The 22,060-nt window shown below is 47.5% G+C and overlaps 2 protein-coding genes across 8 annotated transcripts in view; one reads left to right on the top strand and one right to left on the bottom strand.

The window, feature by feature from the left end:
- apbb1ip (amyloid beta (A4) precursor protein-binding, family B, member 1 interacting protein) overlaps positions 1 to 22,060 on the bottom strand; it is a 213,393-nt gene that overhangs the window by 147,785 nt on the left and 43,548 nt on the right. Inside the window, exon 1 of one of the 7 annotated variants that reach the window (XM_070881450.1) lies at positions 1,558 to 1,769. The exons of 4 other annotated variants lie outside the window; for them this stretch is intronic. The gene's annotated coding sequence lies outside the window, so the exon portion shown is untranslated. Of the gene's footprint in view, positions 1 to 605; positions 768 to 875; positions 898 to 1,557; positions 1,770 to 22,060 lie in introns of those variants that run through there. 2 more of the 7 variants (XM_070881452.1, XM_070881448.1) reach the window with 2 other exon arrangements.
- Positions 5,972 to 20,768, top strand: LOC139264157 (trichohyalin-like). The gene is made up of 3 exons (XM_070880243.1): positions 5,972 to 6,055; positions 6,930 to 8,658; positions 20,473 to 20,768. Exons 1-3 carry the CDS (start codon positions 5,972 to 5,974, stop codon positions 20,766 to 20,768), a joined length of 2,109 nt encoding a protein of 702 aa, XP_070736344.1.

The raw sequence follows: 22,060 nt of genomic DNA, 5'->3' as shown, positions 1-22,060 counted from the left end.
CTGAATGTCACAGATGTGATATAATCAATAAGACCCATGAAATAGAGAACAGAATTACGTGCGGATTAGTATGATCAAACTTGGTACACAGCAGTGAGGATGGGAATTGATAGATTCATTCATCCGACTATCAAAGGTAAATGGTCTTGAGAATTGTAATGAAAGCAGTATGCGATCTTGTTCAGAGTCACTGAACTGAATAGATAACATTTCAGCCTATTTGTGAAACCTTGTAGACCACTGATCAGCAGAGAGGTGCACAAATGTGCTGTATTTATGTGGTTTTGAGCATATATTCTATGGCCCAATGAAGCTCTCAATCATCCCTTTCATCTGTTATACTTTTATCTACATGGTTCAGATAAGACGCTGGTGTCGTACAGGAGAGGAGATGAGAAAGCAGAAAGTGAAAGGCAGTTTCTTTCGAGAAAAATTGAAGGAAATATTTAGGACATTCAGCACCAAGGGGAAGCTGGAAAGGCAAACAGTTCACCACGCCCTGACTGTGAAGCCTGATCGCAGTCAGGGGTCTATGCATTTCATTAGTCAGCAAATAAAAGCAGAAAACAACAGTAGAAAACAACAGTATAAGAAAGAGATCTCACCTTCAAATGCAATTCAATAATTACAGCTGGTTACATCAACGAAATTGTTAATGAGACAATGGGCTCATTAATAAAGCCAGCAGGATGGTTTGAGATAACAGCAATTGAAAGTGTACTTCTTCTACACACTGCGCAACCTTGTTGAGCAACATACACTTTTGTTGAAACTGCAGTATTTCTTGTAACACATTTCTAACAAGCTAGGACATGGAGAAAGGACGTAATGTCAAAATTTAGGCAGCGTTGCCAATGGGCAAACAGCAAGCATACCTTGCATGCAAAAGATATAAATTAAATTGTTGACGTCTTAGTTCAGTTTAGTTTGTTTGGACTATGTTCCTCATTCATACATGTTACTGCAGGCAGGGCCTTGGCTTTGTTGTATTAACTGTGGAATTTAAATACAGTGATAAAAAAACAGGAAATGGGAGAACTGCTAAAGTCAGGTAACAAAACGAGTGTACAGACTTTGAATTAGATTTGTATAGCTTACGGAATCGAAAGTTCCGCAATGGCATAATAAACTAAATATTCAGGTCCGCTTTGGATGAATTGCAGCAGTTTCAATTTTAACTACCCACTCCTTTCCTGCCCCAATCTGACCGACTCAAATTGCAGGCGGCAAGCACACTCGCCTCAAGCTGGCAGGGTCCTCTTTAAAATGCAGGTTGAACGCAGATGGCATAATCGGGATCCAATCTACTATTGTAACCCAAGGCTTGAGCGGGAGAGTAGTGGTGGTGCTCCCGCCAGGCCAAACCTGCAGCCAGAACCAGAAGAGGTCAAGTACGGTAAGTTTTTGAAATTTTTTTAGTGTCCTTGTGGGCCATGAGGAGCAGGAGGGCTCCTCCAGGCTATGCAAGGAAACCTGGGGCCACCCACGTTTTGCACCCACCCCAGCAATGCACAACACAACAGGGATTCCCCTACCGGAGCACTCCAATGGATTTACCTTGTGCTGGTGAGATTCTCGTGGGTCTCAGACAGAGCCCTCCAGCACTGGATCACCTTCTCCATGACCAACCGCCTATGTAAGCTCCCTTCTCTTGTCTGCATGCTTGCCTCCAGTTTCAAAAGCAAGAAACTCATGGAATTTTTTTTATCTCTAAGATTGAGACTATCTCTGCAGCTGCTTCTGTTACTTCATCCTCCCTCTTTCCTCAATTCTAGACATCCCCCCTATCCCCTAATTATTCCCAGTTCCCAACCCCACATCACTTTCCCCTTTTTTACCCATCTCCCCCTTTGCTCTCTCCAAACTCATCTCTTCCATTAAAGCCACCTTCTGCTGCCTACATGACCTTATAAATTGATTCCTCATAATCCAAATATCACTTATGACCCTTATTCAAAAATCCATCTTCAACCTAGCAATCCTCTCTAACTATTTTCCTATCTCTAACCTTGCCTTCCGATGATGGTTCTAATCTTTCTTATCTGAACAGATCTTATGTATCTCTTCTCTTCCCTCTCCTGCAAAGTCACCTCAAAATTCTGCCAAAGATCTATCCTTGTTCCATTCCTTATTCTCACCTATTTGCTGCTGATTTTCAGTGACACTATTCTCAGACATGGAGTCAGCTTCCATATGTATGCTTCTCCATCACCCCACCTGACCCAAAGACCACCTCTGCTGTCAGAATGCCTATTGAATTGAATCTTGGACCAACATACAGCTTTCTTTAGCTGAACATCAGGAAGACCAAGCCATAGGTTATGGTACTCACAACAAAGTTCTCTTGACACTGACTCTATCATCCTCTCTGCCCTACCATTCAGGATCAACAAGACTGTATGTAACTTGAGTGTCTGTTGGAACCTGGGTTTAGGTTCAAAGCACATATTCTTTCCATCACCAATATGGTTTAGTTCAGCCTCAAAAATATTGTCTTCCTCAGCCCTTACTTAAACTCCCCTGCCAAACATTGGCCTTCTGCATGGTCTGTTCATAACAGGCATCTATTCCTTCACTTTCCAAGAGTACTGATCTGCAGTCGTGTGGCATACATGCTCTCATCAAAACAATCTTCTCTCTGCGACGTGCTTTGTTGCTGTTGCAGGACACTCCTTCCCATTACTTCAGTAATGGTCACTGGGGCGTCCCAGTTGATATCCAGCATTGTCCTTACACAGCGTGCTTCAAAAGAATCTAACAGCTGTGCCTTTGTCAAGATCTGGTTCTCAATGCCACACAGAAGTGTTGACATGAAGCGCTGAAGGTCACCAGTAGGAGGATCCTGACACTTACCTTGGGTTCAATGATCTGTGAGTTTCTGGCTACATAGTTGTTGCAGCCACTGTAGACTCACTCTGGTTAATTCACTCTGCTAACCGTCTTTTTAAACCCCTCTCCCCAGTCTCCATCCTCACTTCTGACAATAAGTGTGAGGAGCTCATGGACTTCTTTGTCTCTAAGATTGAGATCATTTGTTCGGCCGCCTCTTCCCTACATTACTCTACCTCACCGGGCCAAACTTCCTCCAAGGATCCCCCTGCCCTGCCCTGACCTCATATCTTTCTCCAGTTTCTCTCCAATCTCCCATCACCACCTCTCCAAGCTCATCCTGTCCATGAGACCCAGTTCCTGCTCCCTTAACCCTAATCTCACCAAATTGCTAACCATCCAACTTCCTTTTCTGGCTCCCATGTTAGCTGACATTGTTAATAGTTCGCTCTCCTCAGGTACTGTCCCCCTCTCCCTCGAATCTGCCGTCATCACCCCTCTCAAAAAATCAACCCTCGACCCCTGTCCTTGCAAACTCCCGCCCCATCGCCAACCTCCCTTTCCATTCCAAAGTCCTTGAACATAAGAATTAGGAACAGGAGTAGGCCATCTAGCCCCTCGAGCTTGCTCCGCCACTCAACAAGATCATGGCTGATCTGGCCGTGGACTCAGCTCCACTTACCCGCCCGTTCCCCATAACCCTTAATTCCCTTATTGGTTAAAAATCTATCTATCTGTGATTTGAATACATTCAATGAGCTAGCCTCAACTGCTTCCTTGGGCAGAGAATTCCACAGATTCACAACCCTCTGGGAGAAGAAATTCCTTCTCAACTCGGTTTTAAATTGGCTCCCCCGTATTTTGAGGCTGTGACCCCCTCGTTCTAGTCTCCCCGACCTGTGGAAACAACCTCTCTGTCTCTATCTTGTCTATCCCTTTCATGATTTTAAATGTTTCTAGAAGATCACCCCTCATCCTTCTGAACTCCAACGAGTAAAGACCCAGTCTACTCAATCTATCATCATAAGGTAACCCCCTCATCTCCGGAATCAGCCTAGTGAATCGTCTCTGTACCCCCTCCAAAGCTAGTATATCCTTCCTTAAGTAAGGTGACCAAAACTGCACGCAGTACTCCAGATGCAGCCTCACCAATACCCTGTACAGTTGCAGCAGGACCTCCCTGCTTTTGTAGTCCATCCCTCTCGCAATGAAGGCCAACATTCCATTCGCCTTCCTGATTACCTGCTGCACCTGCAAACTAACTTTTTGGGATTCATGCACAAGGACCCCTAGGTCCCTCTGCACCTCAGCATGTTGTAATTTCTCCCCATTCAAATAATATTCCCTTTTACTGTTTTTTTTTCCAAGATGGATGACCTCACATTTTCCGACATTGTATTCCATCTGCCAAACTTTAGCCCATTGACTTAACCTATCTAAATCTCTTTTCAGCCTCTCTGTGTCCTCTACACAACCTGCTTTCCCACTAATCTTTGTGTCATCTGCAAATTTTGTTACACTACACTCTGTCCCCTCTTCCAGATCATCTATGTATATTGTAAACAGTTGTGGTCCCAGCACCGATCCCTGTGGCACACCACTAACCACCGATTTCCAACCCGAAAAGGACCCGTTTATCCCGACTCTCTGCTTTCTGTTAGCCAGCCAATTCTCTATCCATGCTAATACATTTCCTCTGACTCCGCGTACCTTTATCTTCTGCAGTAGCCTTTTGTGTGGCACCTTATCGAATGCCTTTTGGAAATCTAAATACACCACATCTATCGGTACACCTCTATCCACCATGCTCGTTATATCCTCAAAGAATTCCAGTAAATTAGTTAAACATGATTTCCTCTTCATGAATCCATGTTGCATCTGCTTGATTGCACTATTTCTATCTAGATGTCCCGCTATTTCTTCCTTAATGATAGCTTCAAGCATTTTCCCCACTACAGATGTTAAACTAACCGGCCTATAGTTACTTGCCTTTTGTCTGCCCCCTTTTTTAAACAGAGGCGTTACATTAGCTGCTTTCCAATCCGCTGGTACCTCCCCAGAGTCCAGAGATTTTTGGTAGATTATAATGAATGCATCTGCTATAACTTCCGCCATCTCTTTTAATATCCTGGGATGCATTTCATCAGGACCAGGGGACTTGTCTACCTTGAGATCCATTAGCCTGTCCAGCACTACCCCACTAGTGATAGTGATTGTCTCAAGGTCCTCCCTTCCCACATTCCCGTGACCAGCAATTTTTGGCATAGTTTTTGTGTCTTCCACTGTGAAGACCGAATTATTTAAGGTCTCAGCCATTTCCACGTTTCCCATTATTAACTCCCCCTTCTCATCTTCTGAGGGACCAACATTTACTTTAGTCACTCTTTTCCGTTTTATATATCGGTAAAAGCTTTTACTATCTGTTTTTATGTTTTGCGCAAGTTTACTTTCGTAATCTATCTTTCCTTTCTTTATTGCTTTCTTAGTCATTCTTTGCTGTCGTTTAAAATTTTCCCAATCTTCTAGTTTCCCACTAACCTTGGCCACCTTATATGCATTGGTTTTTAATTTGATACTCTTCTTTATTTCCTTGGTTATCCACGGCTGGTTATCCCTTCTCTTACTGCCCTTCTTTTTCACTGGAATATATTTTTGTTGAGCACTATGAAAGAGCTCCTTAAAAGTCCTCCACTGTTCCTCAATTGTACCACCGTTTAGTCTGTGTTCCCAGTCTACTTTAGCCAACTCTGCCCTCATCCCACTGTAGTCCCCTTTGTTTAAGCATAGTACGCTCATTTGAGACACTACTTCCTCAACCTCAATCTGTATTGCAAATTCAACCATACTGTGATCGCTCATTCCGAGAGGACCTTTTACTAGGAGATCGTTTATTATTCCTGTCTCATTACACAGGACCAGATCTAAGATAGCTTGCTCCCTTGTAGGTTCTGTAACATACTGTTCTAAGAAACAATCCCGTATGCATTCTATGAATTCCTCCTCAAGGCTACCTTGTACGATTTGATTTGACCAATCGATATGTAGGTTAAAATCCCCCATGATTACTGCCGTTCCTTTTTCACATGCCTCCATTATTCCCTTGATTATTGTCTGCCCCACCGTGAAGTTATTATTTGGGAACATGATGTCGCCTCCCAAGTCTGTGCCCATCTTTCCCACAACTCCATGTTTGAATCCGTCCAATCCGGTTTCCATGCCTGTCACAGTACCGAAACGGCTCTCATCAAAGTCGCAAATGGCATCCTGTGATTGTGACAAAGGCAAACTATCCATCTTTGTCCTTCTTGACTTGTCTGCAACCTTTGACACTGTTGACCTTCTCTAACACCTCTCCACCATTCAGCTGGGTGGGACTGCACTTGCTTGGTTCCATTCTTGTCTATCGAATTGTAGCCAGAGAATCACCTTCAACGGCTTATTTTCCCACACCCGCACCATTACCTCTGCTGTCCCCCAAAGGATCTATCCTTGGCCCCATCCTATTTCTCATCTACATGCTGCCCCTTGGTGACATCATCCAAAAACACAGCATCAGTTTCCACATGAATGCTGATGACACCCAGTTCTACATCATCAGCACTTCTCTCGACCCCTCTACGGTCTCTAAATTGTCAGACTGCTTGTCCGACATCCGGTTCTGGATGAGCAGAAATTTTCTCCAATTGAATACTGGGAAGACCGAAGCCATTTTTTTCGGTTCCCGCCACAAACTCCGTTCCATGGTTACTGACCCCATCCCTCTCCCCAACTTCTGACTGAGGCTGAACCAGACTGTTCGCAACCTTGGTGTCCTATTTGACCCTGAAATGAGCTTTTGACCACGGAGCCACAGCATAACTAAGACTGCCTATTTCCACCTCCATAACATCGCCCGTCTTGGCTCTTGCCTCAGTTCATCTGCAGCTGAAGCCCTCATCCATGCCTTTGTAATCTTTAGACTTGAATGTTTCAGTGCAGTCCTGGCTGGCCTCCCACATTCTACCCTACATAAACTAGAAGTGATCCAAAACTCGGCTGCTCATGTCCTAACTCGCACCAAGTCCTGCTCACCCATCACTCCTGTGCTTGCTGACCTATAGAGCGAGCTCCATCGCGAGAGGAGGTCAGAGGCAGAGAGCGAGCAGCATGGCGAGAGGAGGTCGGCAGCTGAGAGCGAGCAGCATCGCGAGAGGAGGTCAGCAGCTGAGAGCGAGCAGCATCGCGAGAGGAGATTGGAGGCAGAGAGCGAGCTCCATCGCGAGAGGAGATCAGAGGCAGAAAGCGAGCTCCATCGCGAGAGGAGGTCAGAGGCAGAAAGCGAGCTCCATCGCGAGAGGAGGTCGGAGGCAGAAAGCGAGCAGCATGGCGAGAGGAGGTCGGCAGCTGAGAGCGAGCAGCATCGCGAGAGGAGGTCAGCAGCTGAGAGCGAGCAGCATCGCGAGAGGAGATTGGAGGCAGAGAGCGAGCTCCATCGCGAGAGGAGATCAGAGGCAGAAAGCGAGCTCCATCGCGAGAGGAGGTCAGAGGCAGAAAGCGAGCTCCATCGCGAGAGGAGGTCAGAGGCAGAAAGCGAGCTCCATCGCGAGAGGAGGTCGGAGGCAGAAAGCGAGCTCCATCGCGAGAGGAGGTCGGAGGCAGAAAGCGAGCTCCATCGTGAGAGGAGGTCGGAGGCAGAAAGCGAGCTCCATCGCGAGAGGAGGTCGGAGGCAGAGAGCGAGCAGCATCGCGAGAGGAGGTCGGAGGCAGAGAGCGAGCAGCATCGCGAGAGGAGGTCGGAGGCAGAAAGCGAGCTCCATCGCGAGAGGAGGTCGGAGGCAGAAAGCGAGCTCCATCGCGAGAGGAGGTCGGAGGCAGAAAGCGAGCTCCATCGCGAGAGGAGGTCGGAGGCAGAAAGCGAGCTCCATCGCGAGAGGAGGTCAGAGGCAGAAAGCGAGCTCCATCGCGAGAGGAGGTCGGAGGCAGAGAGCGAGCAGCATCGCGAGAGGAGGTCGGAGGCAGAGAGCGAGCAGCATCACGAGAGGAGGTCAGAGGCAGAAAGCGACCTCCATCGCGAGAGGAGGTCGGAGGCAGAAAGCGAGCTCCATCGCGAGAGGAGGTCGGAGGCAGAAAGCGAGCTCCATCGCGAGAGGAGGTCGGAGGCAGAGAGCGAGCAGCATCACGAGAGGAGGTCAGAGGCAGAAAGCGAGCTCCATCGCGAGAGGAGGTCGGAGGCAGAAAGCGAGCTCCATCGCGAGAGGAGGTCGGAGGCAGAGAGCGAGCAGCATCACGAGAGGAGGTCGGCAGCTGAGAGCGAGCAGCATCGCGAGAGGAGATTGGAGGCTGAGAGCGAGCAGCATCGCGAGAGGAGATTGGAGGCTGAGAGCGAGCTCCATCGCGAGAGGAGGTCGGAGGCAGAGAGCAAGCAGCATCACGAGAGGAGGTCGGCAGCTGAGAGCGAGCTCCATCGCGAGAGGAGATTGGAGGCTGAGAGCGAGCAGCATCGCGAGAGGAGATTGGAGGCTGAGAGCGAGCAGCATCGCGAGAGGAGATTGGAGGCAGAGAGCGAGCAGCATCACGAGAGGAGGTCGGCAGCTGAGAGCGAGCAGCATCGCGAGAGGAGATTGGAGGCAGAAAGCGAGCTCCATCGCGAGAGGAGATTGGAGGCTGAGAGCGAGCTCCATCGCGAGAGGAGATTGGAGGCAGAAAGCGAGCTCCATCGCGAGAGGAGATTGGAGGCAGAAAGCGAGCTCCATCGCGAGAGGAGATTGGAGGCAGAAAGCGAGCAGCATCGCGAGAGGAGATTGGAGGCTGAGAGCGAGCAGCATCGCGAGAGGAGATTGGAGGCTGAGAGCGAGCAGCATCGCGAGAGGAGATTGGAGACAGAGAGCGAGCAGCATCGCGAGAGGAGATTGGAGGCTGAGAGCGAGCAGCATCGCGAGAGGAGATTGGAGGCAGAAAGCGAGCAGCATCGCGAGAGGAGGTCGGCAGCTGAGAGCGAGCAGCATCGCGAGAGGAGATTGGAGGCAGAAAGCGAGCTCCATCGCGAGAGGAGATTGGAGGCTGAGAGCGAGCTCCATCGCGAGAGGAGATTGGAGGCTGAGAGCGAGCAGCATCGCGAGAGGAGATTGGAGGCAGAAAGCGAGCAGCATCGCGAGAGGAGGTCGGTGGCTGAGAGCGAGCAGCATCGCGAGAGGAGATTGGAGGCTGAGAGCGAGCAGCATCGCGAGAGGAGATTGGAGGCAGAGAGTGAGCAGCATCGCGAGAGGAGATTGGAGGCAGAGAGCGAGCAGCATCGCGAGAGGAGATTGGAGGCAGAGAGCGAGTAGCATCGCGAGAGGAGATTGGAGGCAGAGAGCGAGCAGCATCGCGACAGGAGATTGGAGGCAGAGAGCGAGCAGCATCGCGAGAGGAGGTCGGTGGTTGAGAGGGAGCAGCATCGCGAGAGGAGATTGGAGGCAGAAAGCGAGCAGCATCGCGAGAGGAGATTGGAGGCTAAGAGGGAGCAGCATCGCGAGAGGAGGTCGGTGGCTGAGAGCGAGCAGCATCGCGAGAGGAGATTGGAGGCAGAGAGCGAGCAGCATCGCGAGAGGAGATTGGAGGCTAAGAGGGAGCAGCATCGCGAGAGGAGGTCGATGGCTGAGAGCGAGCAGCATCGCGAGAGGAGATTGGAGGCAGAGAGCGAGCAGCATAGCGAGAGGAGATTGGAGGCTAAGAGGGAGCAGCATCGCGAGAGGAGGTCGATGGCTGAGAGCGAGCAGCATCGCGAGAGGAGATTGGAGGCAGAGAGCGAGCAGCATCGCGAGAGGAGATTGGAGGCAGAGAGCGAGCAACATCGCGAGAGGAGATTGGAGGCAGAGAGCGAGCAGCATCGCGAGAGGAGATTGGAGGCAGAGAGCGAGCAGCTTCGCGACAGGAGATTGGAGGCAGAGAGCGAGCAGCATCGCGAGAGGAGATTGGAGGCAGAGAGTGAGCAGCATCGCGAGAGGAGGTCAGTGGCTGAGAGCGAGCAGCATCGCGAGAGGAGATTGGAGGCAGAGAGCGAGCAGCATCGCGAGAGGAGATTGGAGGCAGAGAGCGAGCAGCATCGCGAGAGGAGGTCGGTGGCTGAGAGCAAGCAGCATCGCGAGAGGAGATTGGAGGCAGAGAGCGAGCAGCATCGCGAGAGGAGATTGGAGGCAGAGAGCGAGCAGCATCGCGAGAGGAGGTCGGTGGCAGAGAGGGAGCAGTGGCAGAGAGGGAGCAGCGAGGCAGGAAGTAATCAAAGAAGTAAAAAGTAATCGAAGTTTGATGTCACAGCCAAGAGGGTAAGTGATTGGCTGGCTGATTGGTGTAGTTTTTCTTTTTCCTTTATATTTTTTCTTTTTCTTATCAGTAGGAAACCGTTGTCATTGTTGCCAAATTAAGTAATTTAAGGGTTAAGTCATGCCAGTTGAGCACAGTGCCGTGCCATGCTCCTCCTGTGCTATGTGGGAAATCAGTGACACTTCCAGTGTCCCTGACTACTATGTGTGTGGGAAGTGTGTCCAGCTGCAGCTCCTGTCAAACCGCATTGCGGAACTGGAGCTGCGGGTGGATTCACTCTGGGGCATCCGCGATGTTGTGGATAGCACATTTAGAGAGTTGGTTACACCGCAGACAACGGGTACACAGGCAGATAGGGAATGGGTGACCATCAGGCAGAGCAGTAGTAGGAAGGTAGTGCAGGAGTCCCCTGCGGTCATCTCCCTCCAAAACAAATATACCGCTTTGGATACTGTTGCAGGGGGATGGCTCATCAGGGGAAGGCAGCAGCAGCCAAGTTCATGGAACCGTGGGTGGCTCTGCTGCGCAGGAGGGCAGGAAAAAAGTGGGAGAGCAATAGTGGTAGGGGATTCTATTGTAAGGGGAATAGATAGGTGTTTCTGCGGCCGCAAACGAGACTCCAGGATGGTATGTTGCCTCCCTGGTGCAAGGGTCAAGGATGTCTTGGAGTGGCTGCAGGGCATTCTGGAGGGGGAGGGAAAACAGCCAGTTGTCGTCGTGCATATAGGTACTAACGATATAGGTAAAAAGCGGGATGAAGTCCTACAGGCTGAATTTAGGGAGCTAGGAGTTAAATTAAAAAGTAGGCCCTTAAAAGATAGTAATCTCAGGATTGCTACCAGTGCCACGTGCTAGTCAGAGTAGGAATTGCAGGATAGCTCAGATGAATACGTGGCTTGAGGAGTGGTGCAAGAGGGAGGGATTCAAATTCCTGGGACATTGGAACCCGTTCTGGGGGAGGTGGGACCAGTACAAACCGGACGGTCTGCACCTGGGTAGGATTGGAACCAATGTCCTAGGGGGAGTGTTTGCTAGTGCTGTTGGGGAGGAGTTAAACTAATAGGACAGGGGGATGGGAACCTATGCAGGGAGACAGAGGGAAATAAAATGAGGTCAGAAGCAAAAGGTAGAAAGGAAAAAAGTAAAAGTGGAGGGCAGAAAAATCAAAGACAAAGATCAAAAAGGGCCACATTACAACATAATCCTAAAAGAACAAAGAGTGTTAAAAAAAACAAGCCTGATGACTCTGTGTCTGAAGGAGCATTCGTAATAAGGTGGCTGAACTAACTGCGCAGATAGCTGTTAACGGATATGATGCAATTGGGATTACGGAGACATGGCTCCAGGGTGACCAAGGCTGGGAACTCAACATCCAAGGGTATTCAATATTCAGGACAGATAGACAGAAAGAAAAAGGAGGTGGGGTAGCGTTGCTGGTTAAAGAGGAGATTAACACAATATTAAGGAAGGACATTAGCTTGGATGAGGTGGAATCTGTATGGGTAGAGCTGCAAAACATCAAAGGGCAGAAAACGCTAGTGGGAGTTGTGTACAGACCACCAAACAGTCAAAGTGAGTTTGGGGATGGCATCAAACAAGAAATTATGGGTTTTGTGCAATAAAGGTACAGCAGTTATCATGGGTGACTTTAATCTACATATAGATTGGGCTAGCCAAACTGGTAGCAATACGGTGGAGGAGGATTTCCTGGAGTGTATAAAGGATGGTTTTCTAGACCAATATGTCGAGGAACCAACTAGAGAGCTGGCCATCCGAGACTGAGAGAGGATTAATTAGCAATCTTGTTGTGCGAGGCCCCTTGGGGAAGAGTGACCATAATATGGTAGAATTCTTCATTAAGATGGAGAGTGACACTGTTAATTCAGAGACTAGAGTCCTGAACTTAAAGAAAGATAACTTCGACGGCATGAGATGTGAATTGGCTAGGATAGACTGGCGAATGATACTTAAAGGGTTGACGGTGGATAGGCAATGGCAGACATTTAAAGATCACATGGATGAACTTCAACAATTGTACATCCCTGTCTGACATAAAAATAAAATGGGGAAGGTGGCTCAACCGTGGCTTACAAGGGAAATTAGGGATAGTGTTAAATCCAAGAAAGATTTTGAAATCCCTCCATTGCCTCACCCCTCTTTATCTCTGTAATCTCCTCCAGCCCTACAACCCCCCGAGATGTCTGCGCTTCTTTAATTCTGCGCTCTTGAACATCCTTGATTATAACTGCTCAACCATTGGTGGCCTTACCTTCTGTTGCCTAGGCCCCATACTCTGGAAATCCCTGCCTAAATCTCTCTGCCTCTCTGCCTTTGTTTCCTCCTTCAAGACGCTCCTTGAAACATACCTCTTTGACCAAGCTTTTGGTCACCTGCGCTAATTTCTACTTAAGTGGCTCGGTGTCAAATTTTTTATCTGTTAATACTCCTGTGAAGCACATTGGGATGTTTCAATATATTAAAGGCGCTATATAAATGCAAGTTGTTGTTGTAGTTCAGCTAAAGGTGATTCATTCTCAGCAGTCTAAGCAAAGTGGTTAATTTCCTAATGCAATTTTAGTATTCAGGCAAGATGGCAAGTCACTACAAATTAAAGCTGGTGGTCCCAAACAAACAAAAAAGGACACAAGTAGAATCATGGAACCACAGCAATTTACAGCACATAAGGAGGCCATTCAACCCATCATGTCTGTGCCAGCCAAATAAGCGCTACCCAGCCTAATCCCACTTTCCAGTCTGTAGCCCTGTAGGTTACGGCACTTCCAAGTACTTTTAAAATGTGATGAGGGTTTCTACCTCTACCATTCTTTCAGGCAGTCAGTTCCAGACCCACACCACCCTCTGGGTGAAAAACATTTTCCTCAACTTCCGTCTAATCCTTCGACCAATTCATCATCATAGGGAGTCCCTGGAAATCGAGGAAGACTTGCTTCCACTCCAAAAGTTAGTTCTCAGGTGACTGAGTTGTCCATGAGGGTCCTGACATAGAAACATAGAAATTAGGTACAGGATTAGGCCATTCGGCCCATCGAGCCTGCACCACCATTCAATAAGGTCATGGCTGATCATTCCCTCAGTACCCCTTTCCTGCTTTCTCTCCATACCCCTTGATCCCTTTAGCCGTAAGGGCCATATCTAACTCCCTCTTGAATATATCCAATGAACTGGCATGAACAACTCTCTGCGGCAGGGAATTCCACAAGTTAACAACTCTCTGAGTGAAGAAGTTTCTCCTCATCTCAGTCCTAAATGGCCTACCCCTTATCCTAAGACTGTGTCCCCTGGTTCTGGACTTTCCCAACATCGGGAATATTCTTCCCGCATCTAACGTCCAGTCTCGTCAGAAACTTATACGTTTCTATGAGATCCCCTGTCATCCTTCTAAACTCCAGGGTATAAAGGCCCAGTTGATCCAGTCTCTCCTCATATGTCAGTCCAGCCATCCCTGGAATCAGTCTGGTGAACCTTCGCTGCACTCCCTCAATAGCAAGAACGTCCTTCCTCAGATTAGGAGACCAAAACTGAACACAACATTCCAGGTGAGGTCTCACCAAGGCCCTGTACAACTGCAGTAAGACTGCCCTGCTCCTATACTCAAATCCCCTAGCTATGAAGGCCAACATACCATTTGCCTTCTTCACTGCCTGCTGTACCTGCATGCCAACTTACAATGACTGATGAACCATGACACCCAGGTCTCATTGCACCTCCCCTTTTCCTAATCTGCCGCCATTCAGATAATATTCTGCCTTTGTGTTTTTGCCCCCAAAGTGGATAACCTCACATTTATCCACATTATACTGCATCTGCCATGCATTGGCCCACTCACCTAACCTGTCCAAGTCACCATTCAGCCTCTTAGTGTCCTCCTCATGGCTCACACCGCCACCCAGTTTAGTGGCATCTGCAAACTTGGAGATATTACACTCAATTCCATCATCTAAATCATTAATATATATTGTCGGTGAGGCAGGAGATCGAGGAGCAATGTGGGGAGGCCTATAAAGGCCCAGCTGGTGCAGCTGCAGCAGGGTGAGAAGGCAAAAAAGAAGTAGAAAGAAATCGAAAGGTGACGTCACAGCCAAGGGGGTAAGTGATTGACTGGTGATTGGTAAGTAGTTTTTCTTTTTATTTTCTTCATCAGTAAGTAACCTTTAGCATTGTTGTTGCCAAATTAAGTTTATCTAAGGGTTAAGTCATGGCAGGAGAGCTCGGACACGTGTTATGCTCCTCCTGTACTATGTGGGAAGTCAGAGACACTTCTGGTGTCCCTGATGACTACGTGTGTGGGAAGTGTATCCACCTGCAGCTCCTGACGGACCACATTGTGGCACTGGAGCTGTGGGTGGATAAACTCTGGAGCATCCATGATGCTGAGAATGACGTGAATAGCACGTTTAGTGAGTTGGTCTTACCGCAGGTAAAGGGTCCACAGCCAGATAGGGAATGGATGACCAACAGGAAGAGCATTGCAAGGAAGGTTGTGCAGGGGTCCCCTGCGGTCATCCCCCTGCAAAACAGATACACCGCTTTGGGTACCACTGGGGGGGGATGTCTCATCAGGGGAGGGTAGCAGCAGCCAAGCTCATGGCACCATGGGTGGCTCTGCTGCACAGGAGGGCAGGAAAAAGAGTGGGAGAGCTATAGTGATAAGGGATTCAATTGTAAGGGGAATAGATAGATGTTTCTGCGGCCACAACCGAGACTCCAGGATGGTATGTTGCCTCGCTGGTGCGAGGGTCAAGGATGTCTCGGAGCGGGTGCAGGGCATTCTGAAAAGGGAGGGTGAACAGCCAATTGTCGTGGTGCATATAGGTACCAAAGATATAGGTAAAAAACGGGATGAGGTCCTACAAGATGGATTTAGGGAGCTAGGAGCTAAATTAAAAAGTAGGACCTCAAAAGTAGTAATCTCAGGATTGCTACCAGTGCCATGTGTGAGCCAGAGTAGGAATCGCAGGATAGCTCAGATGAATACATGGCTTGAAGAGTGGTGCAGAAGGGAGGGATTCAAATTCCTGAGACATTGGAACCGGTTCTGGGGGAGGTGGGACCAGTACAAACCAGACGGTCTGCACCTGGGCAGGACCAGAACCAATGTCCTAGGGGAAGTGTTTGCTAGTGCTGTTGGGGAGGAGTTAAACTAAAATGGCAGGGGGATGGGAACCTATGCAGGGAGTCAGAGGGAAGTAGAATGGGGGCAGAAGCAAAAGATAGAAAGAAGAAAAGTAAAAGTGGAGGGCAGAGAAACCTAAGGCAAAAAGCAAAAAGTGCCACATTACAGCAAAATTCTAAAGGGGCAAAGTGTGTTAGAAAGACAAGCCTGAAGGCTTTCTGCCTCAATGCGAGGAGTATTCGGAATAAGGTGGACAAATTAACTGCGCAGATAGCAGTTAACGGGTATGATGTAATTAGCATCATGGAGACATGGCTGTAGGGTGACCAAGGCTGGGAACTCAACATCCAGGGGTATTCAACATTTAGGAAGGTTAGATAGAAAGGAAAAGGAGGCGGGGTGGCATTGCTAGTTAAAGAGGAAATTAATGCAATAGTAAGAAAGGACATTAGCTTGGATGATGTGGAATTGATATGGGTGGAGCTACGGAATGGCAAAGGGCAGAAAACTCTAGTGGGAGTTGTGTACAGACCACCAAACAGTAGTAGTGAGGTTGGGAACAGCATCAAACAAGAAATTAAGGATGCATGCAATAAAGGTACAGCAGTTATCATGGGTGGCTTTAATCTACATATTGATTGGGCTAACCAAACTGGTAGCAATGCGGTGGAGGAGGATTTCCTGGAGTGTATTCGGGATGGTTTTCTAGACCAATATGTCGAGGAACCAACCAGGGAGCTGGCCATCCTAGACTGGGTGATGTGTAATGAGAAAGGACTAATTAGCAATCTTGTTGTGCGAGGCCCCTTGGGGAAGAGTGATCATAACATGGTAGAATTCTTTATTAAGATGGAGAGCGACACAGTTAATACAGAAACTAAGGTGCTGAACTTGAGGAAAGGTAACTTCGATGGTTTGAGACGTGAATTGGCTAGAATAGACTGGCAAATGATACGTAAAGGGTTGACGGTGGATAGGCAATGGCAAACATTTAAAGATCACATGAATGAACTTCAGCAATTGTACATCCCTGTCTGGAGTAAAAATAAAACGGGGAAGGTGGCTCAACCGTGGTTAACAAAGGAAATTAAGGATAGTGTTAAATTCAAGGAAGAGGCATATAAATTGGCCAGAAAAAGCAGCAAACCTGAGGACTGGGAGAAATTTAGAATTCAGCAGACAAGGACAAAGGGTTTAATTAAGAGGGGGAAAATAGAGTACGAGAAGAAGCTTGCCGGGAACATAGAAACTGACTGCAAAAGCTTCTATAGGTGTGTGAAGAGAAAAAGATTAGTGAAGCCAAACGTGGGTCCCTTGCAGTCGGATTCAGGTGAATTTATAATGGGGAAGAAAGAAATGGTGGACCAATTGAACAAATACTTTGGTTCTCTTCACGAAGGAAGACACAAATAACCTTTCGGAAGTACGAGGGGACCGAGGGTCTAGTGAGAAGGAGGAACTAAAGGATATCCTTATCAGGTGGGAAATTGTATTAGGGAAATTGATGGGATTGAAGGCCAATAAATCCCTGGGGCCTGATAGTCTGCATCCCAGAGTACTTAAGGAAGTGGCCCTAGAAATAGTGGATGCATTGGTGATCATTTTCCAACAGTCTATCAACTCTGAGTCAGTTCCTATGGACTGGAGGGTAGTTAATGTAACATCACTTTTTAAAAAGGGAGGAAGAGAGAAAGTGGATAATTATAGACCGGTTAGCCTGACATCAGTACTGGGGAAAATGGTGGAATCAATTATTAAGGATGAAATAGCAGCGCATTTGGAAAGCAGTGACAGGATCGGTCCAAGTCAGCATGGATTTATGAAGGGGAAATCATGCTTGACAAATCTTCTAGAATTTTTTGAGGATGTAACTAGTAGAGTGGACAAGGGAGAACCTGTGGATGTGGTGTATTTGGACTTTCAAAAGGCGTTTGACAAGGTCCCACACAAGAGATTGGTGTGCCAAATCAAAGTACATGGTATTGGGGGTAATATATTGACATGGATAGAGAACTGGTTAGCAGACAGGAAACAGAGAATCGGGTTAAACGGGTCCTTTTCAGAATGGCAGGCAGTGACTAGTGGAGTGCCGCAGGGCTCAGTGCTGGGACCCCAGCTCTTCACAATATACTTCAATGATTTAGATGAAGGAATTGAGTGTAATATCTCCAAGTTTGCAGATGACGCTAAACTGGGTGGTGGTGTGAGCAGTGAGGAGGACGCTAAGAGGCTGCAGGGTGACTTGGACAGGTTAGGTGAGTGGGCAAATGCATGGCAGATGCAGTATAATGTGGATAAATGTGAAGTTATCCACTTTGGGGGCAAAAACGCGAAGACAGAATATTATCTGAGTAGCGGCAGATTAGGAAAAGGGGAGGTGCAACGAGACCTGGGTGTCATGGTTCATCAGTCACTGAAAGTGGGCATGCAGGTACAGCAGGCAGTGAAGAAGGCAAATGGCATGTTGGCCTTCATAGCTAGGGGATTTGAGTATAGGAGCAGGGAGGTCTTACTGCAGTTGTACAGGGCCATGGTGAGGCCTCACCTAGACTATTGTGTTCAGTTTTGGTCTCCTAATCTGAGGAAGGACATTCTTGCGATTGAAGGAGTGCAGTGAAGGTTCACCAGACTGATTCCCGGGATGGCAGGAGTGAAATATGAGGAGAGATTGGATCAACTGGTCCTTTATATACATTGGTGTTTAGAAGGACGAGAGGAGATCTCATAGAAACATGTAAGATTTTGACTGGACGGGACAGGTTAGATGTGGGTAGAATGTTCCCGATGTTGGGGAAGTCCAGAACCAGCGGACACAGTCTTAGGATAAGGGGTAGGTCTTTTAGGACTGAGATAAGGAGAAACTTCTTCACTCAGAGAGTTGTTAACTTGTGGAATTCCCTGCCGCAGAGAGTTGTTCATGCCAGTTCATTGGATATATTCAAGAGGGAGTTAGATATGGCCCTTATGGCTAAGGGGATCAAGGGGTATGGAGAGAAAGCAGAAAAGGGGTACTGAGGTGAATGATCAGCCATGATCTTATTGAATGGTGATGCAGGCTCGAAGAGCCGAATGGCCTACTCCTGCACCTATTTTCTATGTTTCTATGATTTCCCTTTCATAAATCCATGCTGACTTGGACCGATGCTGTCACTGCTTTCCAAATGCGTTGCTTTTCATCCTTAATGACATTCCAGGTCCCGAACTTCATTTTGAAGGGTGTAAGATGCCTGTGCATGAGTTCTTTTAACATGGGGTGGCCGTTGCCCACCGGCTACCACATGGGCTTAGCAGAGCAAGGTCTTGGTCCAGTGGCAAGGGGGTCCAAGATGACTGGAGATCAGGCACTGCTGGTCAATTACTTTAAATCTATGCCCCCTGGTTATTGACCTCTCTGATAAGGGAAATAGATCCTTCCTATCCACTCTATCATGGCCCCTCATAATTTTATACACCTTAATCAAGTCTCACCTCAGCCTCCTCTGTTCTAAAGAAAACAACCCAATTTTTCCTCATAGCTAAAATTCTCCAGTCCTGGCAACAACCTCATAAACCTCCTCTGTACCCTCTATAGTGCAATTATATCTTTCTTGTAATGTGGTGACCAGAACTGTACACAGTGCTCTAGCTGTGGCCTAACTAGTGTTTTATACAGTTCAAGTATTACCTCCCTGCTCGTATATTTTATGCTAAGCGAATAAAGGCAAGTATTCCGTATGCCTTCTTAACCACCTTATCTACTTGTCCTGCTACCTTCAGGAATATGTGGGCATGCAGTCCAAGGTCCCTTTGTTCATCTACACTTCTTCGTATCCTTTCATTTATTGTGTATTCCCTTGCCTTTTTAGCCCTTCCTAAATGCCTTTGAGCCTTGGATAAGAACTGGGAACTGACAGTCTTGTAACTGAAGATATTGTATAATGAATCAGCATGACTCTGCTATCAGTGCAGCATGTTATCTTGACAAAGTTTGTTCATGTTGACAGTTACAACTTTCTTTGAATTTGAGAAAAATCTTAGTGTAGATGAAAATGTAAAATTACAAGGGGATGTTACTAGATTAAGTGAATCGGCAAAACTGTGGCAAATGGATTTCAATGTAGGCAAGTGTGAGGTCATCCACTTTGGACCTAAAAACAATAGAACAGGCTACACATCAAGATTCACGGCGCGGCCCTCGACAGCGTGGACCATTTCCCATATCTCGGAAGCCTCTTATCAACCAAGGCAGACATTGATGCGGAGATTCAACATCGCCTCCAGTGCGCCAGTGCAGCCTTCGGCCGTCTGAGGAAAAGAGTGTTTGAAGACCAGGCCCTCAAATCTACCACCAATCTCATGGTCTACAGGGCTGTAGTAATACCCGCCCTCCTGTATGGATTTGAGGCATGGACAATATACAGAAAGCACCTCAAGTCGCTGGAGATATATCACCAATGATGTCTCTGCAAGATCCTGCAAATCCCCTGGGAGGACAGGCGCACAAACATCAGTGTCCTCGACCAGGCTAACATCCCCAGTATTGAAGCACTGACCACACTCGATCAGCTTCGTTGGGCAGGCCACATAGTTCGCATGCCAGATACGAGACTCCCTTAGCAAATACTTTATGTGGAGCTCCTTCATGGTAAACGAGCCAAAGGAGGACATCGGAAACGTTAGAAGGACACCCTCAAAACCTCCCTGGTAAAGTGCAACACACCACTGACACCTGGGAGACCCTGGCCGCAGACCGCCCGCGGTGGAGAAAGTCCATCCGGAGGGCGTTGAGCTCTTTGAGTCTCAACACAAAGGGCGTGAAGAGGCCAAGCGCAGGCAGCGGAAGGAGCGCGCGGCAAACCAGCCCCACCGATCCCTTCCCTCGACGAATGTCTGTCCCACCTGTATCGGACTGTTCAGCCATCAAAGAACTCACTTTGGGAGTGGAAGCAAGTCTTCCTCGATTCCGAGGGACTGCCTATGATGATGATGAAAAGCTAGAAACAGTGGAAGTCCAAAGAGACTTGGGGGTCCAGGTACCTAGATCATTAAAATGTCATGAACAGGTACGGAAAATAATCAAAACGGCTAATGGGATGCTGGCCTTTATATCTAGAGGACTAGAATACAAGGGGATAGAAGTTATGCTGCAGTTATTGTAAGAATAAAAGTGCATATTAATGATAAAATTGATATGGAATGTATGTAATAAAGGTGAATTTCGTGTGTATGTATAAATGTCAAAAGTGTAGAATACACAGACAGGCTGTGGTTTGAATTCAAGAGACAAAATGGATACATCCAAGTTCAAGTCTTCTCTTCTGGGCGGAGCTTAAGGAACAAAAGGAACGTGACTTTCAGAGTGGTGCCCATCGAAGCTCACCATACTGGAAAAGGTGTTAATGGGAAAACGATTAACCGAATCAAGGAATGGCTCCAAATCCTGCAGACAGCCACAAGTGTGAGGAAAGCCAATAACGAACTGCCCTGGAATGAAGACCCAATCCTGGGGCTTTACCAACTTACGTTAAGAGACAGTGGACCTTAAGAGATACAAAAACGGAACTGCAAAGCCTGTTCTCTCTTTTAGAAACATAGAAACATAGAAAATAGGTGCAGGAGTAGGCCATTCGGCCCTTCGAGCCTGCACCACCATTCAATAAGATCATGGCTGATCATTCATCTCAGTACCTCTTTCTTGCTTTCTCTCCATAACCCTTGATTCCTTTAGCCGTCAGGGCCATATCTAACTCCCTCTTGAATATATCTAACGAACTGGCATCAACAACTCTCTGCGGTAGAGAATTCCACAGGTTAACAACCCTCTGAGTGAAGAAGTTTCTCCTCTTCTCAGTCCTAAATGGCCTACCCCTTATCCTTAGACTGTGACCTCTGGTTCTGGACTTCCCCAACATCGGGAACATTCTTCCTGCATCTAACCTGTCCAGTCCCGTCAGAATTTTATATGTTTCTATGAGATCCCCTCTCATTCTTCTAAACTCCAGTGAATACAGGCCCAGTCGATCCAGTCTCTCCTCATTTGTCAGTCCTGCTATCCCGGGAATCAGTCTGGTGAACCTGCGCTGCACTCCCTCAATAGCAAGAACGTCCTTCCTCAGATTAGGAGACCAAAACTGAACACAATATTCCAGGTGAGGCCTCACCAAGGCCCTGCATTAAGACGTCCCTGTTCTTATATTCAAATCCCCTAGCTATGAAGGCCAACATGCCATTTACCTTCTTCACCGCCTGCTGTACCTGCATGCCAGCTTTCAATGACTGATGTACCATGACACCCAGGTCTCGTTGCACCTCCTCTTTTCCTAATCTGCCGCCATTCAGATAATATTCTGCCTCCATGTTTTTGCCCCCAAAGTGGATAACCTCACATTTATCCACATTATACTGCATCTGCCATGCATTTGCCCACTCACCTAACTTATCCAAGTCACCCTGCAGCCTCTTAGCATCCTCCTCACAGCTCACACTGTGGCAAAGCAGGAAACCTCCCTCTCCACAGACTAGACCAAGAAGCAAGGAAGAAGGCCGCTTGCTTTGCTTGACTCAGAGGGAAGTATATGTCTGTGTAAATCTATAACTCATTACCTTACGTGTTGTAATTCAGTAGAGTCCGTAGATTACTAATTGACTGCTGTTGTGTTCGATAGGCTATGTGCATGTGTGTGTGTTTCGTAAACTTATTCCAAATTGTTTTAAAAGAATTGGTCTTGCTGTTAATTTAATGCCAGAGAGATTTAGAAATCTTACAAAAATTATACAAAGCCCTGGTTCATCATCATCATAGGCAGTCCCTCGAAGTCAAGGAAGACTTGCTTCCAC

The sequence above is a fragment of the Pristiophorus japonicus genome, chromosome 5 (assembly GCF_044704955.1).
Source record: "Pristiophorus japonicus isolate sPriJap1 chromosome 5, sPriJap1.hap1, whole genome shotgun sequence".
Lineage (NCBI taxonomy): Eukaryota > Metazoa > Chordata > Chondrichthyes > Pristiophoridae > Pristiophorus > Pristiophorus japonicus.
This window is presented reverse-complemented; position numbering and strand designations above follow the sequence as displayed.

Bases quoted from the DNA above. Each gene is read 5' to 3' on its own strand.
- LOC139264157 (XM_070880243.1), top strand. From the start codon at position 5,972: ATGATGTCGCCTCCCAAGTCTGTGCCCATCTTTCCCACAACTCCATGT. The intron at 6,056-6,929 runs GTACCGAAACGG...GCTGACCTATAG, and splicing joins CGGTTTCCATGCCTGTCACA to AGCGAGCTCCATCGCGAGAG. The intron at 8,659-20,472 runs GCGAGCAGCATC...TCAAAAGTGTAG, and splicing joins GAGGAGATTGGAGGCTGAGA to AATACACAGACAGGCTGTGG.